Source organism: Xiphophorus couchianus, chromosome 20, assembly GCF_001444195.1.
Source record: "Xiphophorus couchianus chromosome 20, X_couchianus-1.0, whole genome shotgun sequence".
Lineage (NCBI taxonomy): Eukaryota > Metazoa > Chordata > Actinopteri > Cyprinodontiformes > Poeciliidae > Xiphophorus > Xiphophorus couchianus.
Window position 1 is genome coordinate 14,235,033 of NC_040247.1, and position 10,664 is coordinate 14,245,696.

The 10,664-nt window shown below is 36.3% G+C and overlaps 1 protein-coding gene across 1 annotated transcript in view; it reads right to left on the minus strand.

The window, feature by feature from the left end:
* The window catches only part of gnai2b (guanine nucleotide binding protein (G protein), alpha inhibiting activity polypeptide 2b), a 41,526-nt gene extending 31,842 nt beyond the window's left edge, over window positions 1-9,684 (minus strand). The window contains exon 1 of the mRNA XM_028001902.1: window positions 9,567-9,684. Coding sequence (XP_027857703.1) covers window positions 9,567-9,684 — 118 coding nt within the window. The remainder of the gene's footprint in view (window positions 1-9,566) is intronic.
* Window positions 9,685-10,664: the final 980 nt, after the last annotated feature.

Below are 10,664 nucleotides of genomic sequence, written 5' to 3' on the forward strand. Positions count from 1 at the left end.
GCTGTCACTTCTATATGTGACTTCTGGCCTGGAAAGGGCTTATAAGCTCCCCAGGAAGAGTTAGAGAGATGTCAGAGGTATGCTGGGGTTTCCCCTTCTAGACCTTCCAATCAATTGTCCCAACAACAGATAAGGAAAAGAAAATAATGACTAGTTCAACCACTTTTCTGTTAAGTATTAAAGTCCTGGATTTCCAAGACGTTAATCTGGTTTACATCCCAATTCTTCATAAAATACGTCTTCCTTTCTTTAAGTACCTTGCCACACTTAAAGAAAGGAATTCTCAGTTTCTTAGCTGATGGTTATCCTTTGCAGGCTTCCACATTATTTATGTACCTTCAGCCAGATTTTGTAACCGTCTTTTCATTGTTAATGTGCTTAATATTTGTGTCTGTAGGTTGAAATTACACCGTCACTTCACCAAACTGTTGCTCCTCTCATTACACTTACTACCTTCTCAAAAAAATAAAATAAATAAAATAAAATAAAAACATACATCTAGCATTGGCTCATCTTTCCATTTCATGTTGGAGCAACTACCTCAACAGCTTGTTTTCTATTCTATCCGTTAATTTTTAAAAGGAAAATAATTACTTCATTACAACCGAGAAGGCTTTATGGCCTGCAGTGTAATAGTTTGTTGCCACTCTTTAGTTCTCTTATTATGAATGAGCACTAGAAGCTGATAGCTTTTTCCTGGAATGAGCTGCGAGTCAAATCAATGCCTGACCTTGAATGTAGAGCCTGGAATTGATTGAGTCTGCAGCAGAGCCGCAGATCGTAAATGCTACTGAAAGAATTGAGTTCATACTGCTGCAAAGCAGACAGATCCTCCACTGTAGCAGTGCTGCATCGGCATTCCTCTTGCCGGATCTTTAAAACCTATGGCAGAGAGTGAGGCAGAGGAACAGGTCAACTGCTCCCTCAAAGTTGTTAGCAGGATGTAAGAGGACCCCTGCATCTTTATTCTAGCCATTCATAAGCCCAGACAGTGCAGCAGAGCTTCCACATTAAAGTTCTGTAATTTGAAACTGCTCTTTGATGCATAAATCATTCCAGCTTTTCCCATCACAGCAAACTCAGGGTTTGGATTCCAGAAGCAGAACCTTTAAACAGCATTAGACATTAAGTAAACTGCTAAATCTAGCATTTCTTGCCGTATCTTGGAATGTATTTTGGCTAAAATGTTGCATAAAATACATCATAAAATACATCTTCCTTTCTTTAAGTTCCATCTTGCCACACCTGTTTTTAAATATTCTCTCTGTTTCTCAGCTGTTGGCTGAGAACAACAGCTGAGAAACAGTATATTTTGGATAAAATGTTGCAAAAATTAAAGTTAATGTACAAGAAAGTGAGCATAAAATCATAAACATATATTTACAATTTTAAATTTCAAGTAATTTCAAGGCACATAAAGTCTGTTCAGTGCGAGAATAAGAGCTAGATGACCATGAGTAAAAATATGGCATCAAGGTTTTAGCAAAAATTAGAAAAGAAAATGTACAGTATAATCTCACAGAAAAGCAACAGTTTACAAAAGCTGCTAAAATAACATTGATTATTATACTTAAAATGATGATGTCCAAAACATACTTGTTTTTATTTTGATCTGCAGAACTAAATGATAAAGAATAAAAATACAAATATAGAATTAATACACTACATTTCCCAAAGAAAACATTTTAATTTGTCTAAGAGCATAGTAGTTAGCAATAAGTGGAGGAGGGGCCATGCTGGGTTACCATAAAGCTGGCAAAACCTCCTGCCTTTTTATCGGTCATCTCATTAAACGAGACTTTAAAGCGCAGGAAGGAACCTTCAGGATTTTTTTTCCCTGTCAGGGCTTTTGATTTTGTTTATTTACAACAAATAAAAGTGAAAACTTTCAGTGGATGACATTGACTTTTACTCAAAAATACAAACAAATTTGATTCAAATTTACATTGGGAAGAATAGATTTCTTTTAAAAATGTATTTTATTTCTTCTATTTAGTTCTAAAGTTTTGCAAAAAATACCCTATTAATCTGATTAATCTGTTAACAGATTTAACAGATAACCTGTTAAATCCTGCACTTTGATATTTAACTGCTACTGTATTAAATAAGGTCTCTGTCTGTGGAGGTTTCATTATCTCTGTTTGGTCAGCCTTAGATCCTTTGGAGAGCCAACCCCTTCACAAATTATGCTTATCAAATGTTCTACCTGCTACCGAAAACAGTGAATCCAGTGGAAGATTCATAATGTGACTAACAGTCTATATCACAAAACGACACATTATTACAATCTACCACTTCTGGGAGGAAAAGGGATTTTTATGGTTCCACATTAACGATCTTGTCTAGAGCACGTAAAAGTGTGTGACTGATCGATGGATGTAATATCCTGAACCGGTAATGTTTCCCTCTGCACCAACCTCTGAAGAACGATAATTAGGGAAGCAGTGACAGTTTCCTTCCCTGCAGTTGCTCTCCTGCAGTTTGCTCTTCTGTGCATGAGATTCTCATTGTGCCAGTGAGCAAATTCAGGCAAATTCATCTAACAAAATGTAGATGAATGCTTTTGGAGAGGTTGATAAATGAAAGGGAATGGGTAGATTTTATGTGGCCTGCTGGCTTTAAAGTGTTCTTACATCTTTACTACTAGGAGCAAGCTATTGATTTAGGGCTGCTGGAGGATTGAGCATAAAACAATCCCAAGAGGTAATACAGTTGTGCAGTAGGAAAAGTCCTATTAATATACAGTACAATAGAATAAAATGTTTAGTAGCAATTAAAAGTTTAGATTTTTCATTTTTTAACATTGGTTTGGATTCAAAAAAATAGTAGGAATATCAAATAATTTAAAATGTACGAATAACACATTCCCTGTGTTTCATTTAGCTTAAACTATATATAACAGACAAAGCAACAGCAACCGACAGCAGCTAAGAAAGGGTTACATTACTGGGCACCTCATAATATACTTTGTGAATAAATAATTAAATTAGCTAGAACTGGATCTTATGATCTATGATTATGAACTCTGCAATTTCGTAGTAAATTTTGCAAATTACATCCAACTTGAATTTTGTACAATGCTGCTTTAAGATTTTATCATTTCATTGCTTCTTGTTTTTCTCAAATGCAGAATATTTTAGGGCCAACAGCAAAGTTAATAAGGACACTTTGCATGAAGGCAAGATTCCAAGATTTAATTTACATTTTCAAGCTGGCTATCAGTGTTTGCAGCTGCACTGTAGTGTTTTAAAATCATTCAATAATGTAATAGGTTGAATATCATTTCTTGCCATCACCATTGTCTATAGTTTCTCAATTCAGCCACCAGAGGTTAAAATATGAAGCCAAATATTCACTGCAAACTAGTTCTGTTCTACTATGCCAATGTACCATTACTTACTGGAGATATATCAAGGTTAGAACAGTCATTAGCATATAATTGTTTCAATGGCATTTAGAAAAATAAAACCACGACAAAAAACTAAAGACTCCAAATGTAGCTCATTGGCATACATAAGTTGTTGATTGAACACCAATTTCTACCACATTTTTTTCTTTACATTAGAATCTCTAAGTATACTCTGAGAACAGCCAGCATCTTTAGGATTTAACTTTTGTTGCTTACATCCTAACAGAAGTTTTCTACTGAACAACTATCAAATCAGCAGTCTTCCCCATGATTGTGTGAGTTGGCCATAAAATATAATTTCTGTTTTACAAAAATCATCTACTTCTATTGATGTAAATTTCAGAAAAAAAAAAACAATGTAGGATTTTCAATGGTTGTCACAGATAATCATTCAAATTAACGGAAACAAGCAATTCAACTACATCCTTGCGTGTAGTGAATCCATGTACGAGTTTCAGTTTTTTAACTTAATTACAAAATTTATTTATCTTTGACATTATTCTATATTATTCTATCCTATTGAGATGTACCTGTGTTAAGACAATCAGATTTTTTTTTTAAACAGAGAAAACATGTTAGGGGTTGCATCCATTTAAAAAAACCAATTCTCTGCTGCTACCACTTATTATCTCAACCACTAATCCTGTTTTTCACCATCACTCCCTCTGACCCTTTATCAAACTGACAAGGTTTCGGAGTGTTCGTGCAGAACCAATTAGGAAGTGAAGGTCATGCCAACTTACAGAACATCCAGCACCTCCTACATCAACAGGCTTTAGAGACTGATGATGTCCAGGTAATGTGATGGTGACTAACCGTCCTATTCCTACTTTCTGACATTGGGTAAATTATGTTTTATGCTGCACTTAGTGTATTAGGGATCTGTGTAAAATAAAAACGAAATCTCTAAAATTATATCTGGAACTAATAATAAGCGTGAATAAGAAATTAAACTGAATAAAAAAAAGTCCAAAGCATAATAAAAAGGGGGAATCGTTTTCAACTGATTATAAAATGGATAACGGCTTTGAAAGTAAGTTAATTACATTTTTCTCCCATGTAATTAATTTAATATGACTTCAAAGACTACAGAAATAACTTTGAACAGCGGTTAGAAACCACAGCAGAAACTGAATGGCATAGATCTTACATAGATTACTTAGAAATGGCTTAAACTTTAAGCCCTTGAATAAATGTCGCTGAGAAATCTACCCACAAAGTGAGAAACCTCTATGAAGGATTTATTTTTAAATAAATATCAATACACATCAGAATACAGCACATACTGTTCTCTGTAGATTTATTGCTTTTATTGCAGTAGGCTTTCAATTTGACATCTGTGGACTAACATTAATGGGACTCTGCTGTTAATGTGTGATGTGGTTATGTCTGCAGCATATTACTTCTCTGTTTGATCATGTTTGTGTAGTAGTTTTCATCTTTTCGTGCTCTGACAAATCTAGGTTGGATTAGTATGAGATTCCCACAGGGTGATAAAATTGAGATAAAAATGGTAGTTTCATAATATAAAATAAAAAATAATATGAACAAAAGTATAACATGATCTAAGATTTTATCTAAAACTGAAAAGGAGCAACTACATAATATGTTAGTAATATAGATCAACATACTTAAAACTGACATTAGAGTAATGTAGTTTTTATTTTATTTTGGCTAGTCTCATACTCTGATGCAAAGTACAAAGTTAAGCAAATGTCATTAATTGCAACTATCCTACATGTTCCCATCATTCGCCTTGAGCTTTTGCATCTTAGCCTCTAAAATCATATCAAGCGGAAGCATTGAGTGTAAAGGCTGTCCAACCAACTTAAAATATCATTGGCATGAAGAATTTGCATTCATATACTGTAACTTATAATATCCTACTAAATACAGCATTGAGAGAGTTTATTGTGATTGCCAAATTGCACACATTGATATTGCAATGTCATTCAATATATTACTGCAGCTCTTAACTTAAGCACTGTAGAAATACACAAATACAAAACATGACACTCTTCCAGGGTGTGATAAACCTCCATCCTGCCTCAGGAAATATCCGGAGATCACTTCCCACTTCATCAGGGTGAGCAGACACACGGCTGAGCCACCTCAGGCATAATCTCATTCACAGACAAAATAAGGCCCAACACATGCATGGAGCCTGAAACATGAACCTGTTACTGAGAACTCTCTCATTAGGGTGGAAAAAAGTGTTTTTGCAAATATTCTTCACAATTCAAAGTAAAACTTATTCCAAGGTCTGAAAGCTTTACCAGTTATTTCTTGCTAGATCAGCATCTGCACGCATTTCCTGATGACTTATTGGTATTCACCAGAGACGTGACTAATAGTCAATGAGTACATTCTTTCAATAAGTAGGTAATTGTGAAGTTGTCATCTCAAGATGGACAGTCTCATACTCTGAGCTCTCTTCTCTGTTGAGAGGTGAGTAATGTCTATGAAGGACCATTATTATACTTTTGCCTTGTTGACGAGGGAATTAAGAAGTTAGATGCAGTGGATGGTGATTTAGGAGGTTTTAAACGAATGAAGACGAGTGAGAATTCACAGAATTCTGCCAACTGTAAAACTATACAAGTTCTTGTTTTATATTGTTTAGATAGTAATAAAACAGTGGATTCCACTTGGTTGTAATTTGTTATAATTATCTGAGGAGAGTTATGTCAGTCATAAACTCTTTATTTCTTCTTGAAATAATAAATGATTACTTTGAAAATTCTGTTAAACTTGTGGTATATGATTTGTAAGTATTGTATTCTGCGCTCGTAACAGAGCGCCCAAGTCAAATCCATGTATTCCTCTACAAGCCTGAATAAAATGGCTGATCAGTCATTCAGCTCCACAGAGGTTAAAATGTACGAATAACACATTCCCTGTGTTTCATTTAGCTTAAACTATATATAACAGACAAAGCAACAGCAACCGACAGCAGCTAAGAAAGGGTTACATTACTGGGCACCTCATAATATACTTTGTGAATAAATAATTAAATTTTTATGCATATGCCAAAGATCAAGCCATTTTTTGATCTTCATAAGATCATTATTTAATAATGTGGTTTCATCTTGAGATGGGTTGAGCTTCCTGATGTTTTAGCAATTTCCTAAAAAAAAAACCCCAATAAAAACAGTACCTACAAAAAACCCCGGAATTGTAAAACTGTTGGTATATCGTTTAAGAAAAGGATATGAGGAGTCAATGCACCCTGCCAAAAAGCTGTCCTGCACATACCCATTAATATTGAGCAAAATGGGTTTGATATAATTCCTCTGGACATATAGTGAAATATTTACACCGTCAGCCAAAGCATCAGGCAGAGTATGCAGTCAGCTCTCTGTATGTTTGAGAGAGGCTTTTCATCCATCTGCAAACCAACAATGTTTCATTTCTTCTTTGTTTGAGCAAGTTGTTATTCAGTGAGGATGTAGTTTTGTGCCAATTTGTCAGACAGCTTCTTACAGACTAAATGTTTCCAAAACTTTTTGGGATTGTGACATTGGAAGGATTTAGTCAAAGCAGAGATTATGTTAAAGCTGTCAAATTATGTCACTGACACTCTGGAAAACAAGTGAAACAGAACCAGGAAGAGATGGAGTTGCATTATAACAACATTCATTAACACATTTACTAAAGTAAATACTATTTCCTTATATAGAACAAGATAAAGATTTGTCTGTGCTGTTACTGTCCTTAAAATACCAAAAGTCAAAATCATTAAGTCAGAATTTTTAAATAAAATTGATATCAACCTATTAAAGCCTGATCAGTGTTAACTAACCCATTTTACACATAAATGTCCCAGTGATACACTTCAACTTAGAGAAACACCAAGCAATATACCTCTAGTTTCAGTTTTCATATTTTTTAAATATGAAAACTGATGCTTTAAATGAGCAGTTACATTTACTGTGACTGCTCACAGTGCACATCACCGAGGTGTCACCTTTTTACTTTACTGTCACCCTTTAACAACAGGATCCCTGATATCTCACACATACACGTCTAAGGACACACTCGATTTTCAAGTGTGTGTGCCAAGAATGATGGCGTATGAAATCAGACAAGATGACAGAAGGTCTACAGCAAAGTGAGGAAAGGGCACAATCAGCCGTCAAGATGTAGCCATGTTTAGGCAGCAATAACTGTTTACTGCTGCTGGATATGGATAATAGAGGACACAAGATCAGCTATAAGAAATATGATTTAACAGAGATGCATCAATCAATAAGGCTGAGATTAGAATTAGTTAATGCTAATGGGACCACTGATTCGGACTCTATTGTCTCTTGTTGCTGAAGTCTGACAGTCATCTTTGGATTGATTTTTATTCTTGAAGTATGAGCTACCAGCAAACAAGAAAACATTTTTATATATACAGCTGTAGAAAAAATGAAGAGCCCACTGCACTGAACCCCATTGAAAACCTCCTGGTTATTCCACCAAATATTGGTTTCTGAACTCTTCCTGAGTTAAAACAGTAGTATTGTTGTTTTTAAATGAATATGAATTTGTTTTCCTTCCATTATTGCATTATTGTTACTGAAGATCTCCACCAGCAGAAAATCTGTTGTGGCAGAGTAAGCAATGTGCTGCTAACCATCTTCTTCTGAGATTTTTTCAGGGGGACAAGGGGAAGATATTTTATTTAATAAAAGTGCATTCAGAGCAGAAATAATAACCAAAGACAAATCACCAGAGCTCTGCAGAGGAACAACAAAGAGCACACAGCAAGCAGACAACAGAAAATGGAATGGAATACTGAACAATATTTGTTTTTTTACTACAACCTCTACTATGACACATGAAGACTTTTAAATCAAAATATTAGAGGGGAAATATGTATTTTCAAGACAGATTGTGCTATGAAATAGAATCAATTATATTACATTCAGCTTTTTTATAAATATAAAAATGTTGCATATATCAAACACAACTTCATATTTTGAGGTCTGGAAATCGGGCCTCTGTTTCTTTAAGAAGGTCCTACTTTTTCCAACACACTGGTTTCAGCACGTTATCACAAGAATGCTCCTCATTATGTCATTTACAACCAGTCTTAGTAGTGCTGGACTAAGAAGAAGTATGATAAGTACAGAAGAAACACAGTTCCACTTAGGTGTTTGCTAAGTGCTGCTGCCGCTAGTCTGAAGGAGCTGAGTAAGAAAGGTTTCTGAGGAGGGGTGCAGCTTGGAGGAGCTTTACTTTGTGTGGGCACAACGCCTAGGCCCCCCGAATGTTGCCATCAAAAGCATCTCCAACTAACACACTTGTATCATTATTACTAATAACATTTGTTATTACAGAGGCAGCCATCTTTGACGCTTCTGGTTAATGAAACCATAACAACTAACCATATACCTAGATCAAGTCCCTTATAAACATCTTGACACTTCAAATAAAATAAAAAAAAAATTCTCTCTCCTTTACACATAATGAAGAAAACCTTCCACAACCTAGAATAATTTATTTTAAAAAAAGACATATTAGACTCTTATTGATAGAAAGAAAAGACAGCAGAGGAGAACAAGGGGGAACTGAGAATGTGGTGATGAGTGGGAGGATGTGTGTTGGTTGTTTGCCCGAGTGTGTTTGCACATAAAGTATGAGAGGAAAAGGCCAAGGGAAGAATAAGGACTGTGCTGCAGGATACTTTTCATAAAAACAGACTGATTTTAGAAAACACTTGGGACTGAATCTAGCTGTGTGTAAAAGTGACAGGTGTGTTTTTGTTATAGTGGAGCCAGTGGGTGGCTCTGTTAATGTTTAGCCCCGGTCCACAGGTTTCATTGGCTGTATTAAATTAGGCTTTCTAGGAAAAACGCCAACTCAGAGCTCTGAGAAGCAAATCAGGACAGCTTGTTGACATGATGATGTCTGCCTTTATCTGCAGGAATCAGGACATTTGTGTTGGCTAATTAATAGCATCTTAAATACTGTTCAAGTGTGACTCTTGGGTGACTTCAATACTGCATCTGCTAATATAAAATGAAACCCAGAGAGAATTAACTCTGTTTCTGCTTTTGTTTTAAATTAAAGTCTAATTTAACCTTTTGAGATTTGCTTTCCTTTGGGAATATACACGTCCTCCCATTAAATATTATAAACCCAGGAGCAATCTCCCAAGGTAACCTACCTAATAAAAGCAATTTCACCTCTCTTGCTGCTTTCTCTCCATCTTCTCTGAGGTTTTTGTCAATCATCTTTGACCTCTCCGCCGCAGCCTTATCCTCAGCACTCACAGTGCAACCCATGGATCCGGAGGCAGGGGCGCACCGACCACTTGCGCAAAAAAACAAAAATATTTTTAAAAAAAATGTATCTTTGCTGATTTCAGGGAAATAGATGGAGCGGCTTGTAGGGAGAAAATACCCTACTCCTGATTATTGATATATATATATATATATATATGAAATCAATGTCCCTGATCTTTTGCTCTCAACTGGAAGCTATTTGGTCCATGCCGAGAAGCTCCAACCCCCCTCTTCCCTACATCCATACATCCAAGCACTGGCTGGAGAAGCCTGCGCCCGTTCCCCTCGTTCGTCTCGTCAGCCTGGTTTGCTGCTGAACAGCGCGTCCCTGCGTGGTGCAGTCAATTAGTCTCGCGCGAAAATCCTCAGATATCGTCGCGCGAAAAGTTGTCAACCGATTGTGTTGACGTCAATTCAGCAACTTGTCGCGATAGTCCAATTAAAAGCAGGTGAGCTCTCCACGGACTGGCCCGAGCGAAACCAATTAGTGGGAAACGAGCCAGCGCAGAGAGATGTCAGGGGGGAGTGCTGTGAGCGGTCTGCAGTGGGCGCTGTTCCGGCCTCATTCCTCTGCATTTCTGCTGACCATAGGTCGACAAAAACACAGCACTAACGATAGCTGCGGTCATACAGAAACCGCCCAGCCACTGTTAAAACGGCAAAGGTGCCCGTGCGACACATGTTTATGAAATGCCTTTGCACGTAATTAGGCCGCAGGAATAACTAGTGCACAGCGCCATCACGTGGCATTTAGCTGAACATAATCTCCGCCAAGAGTAACCGAGTAAATATATATATATATATATATATATATATATATATGTATATATATACGTATACGTATATATATATACGTATATGTAAACTGCAGTAGTGACTAGTAGTAAGTAGTATTTATTGCTGCACATTGTGATTGCCAGCAGAGTGCAGGGTCATGATGACCCACAGAGCTTAAAATAAGTTTAGCCTCCACAAGTTAT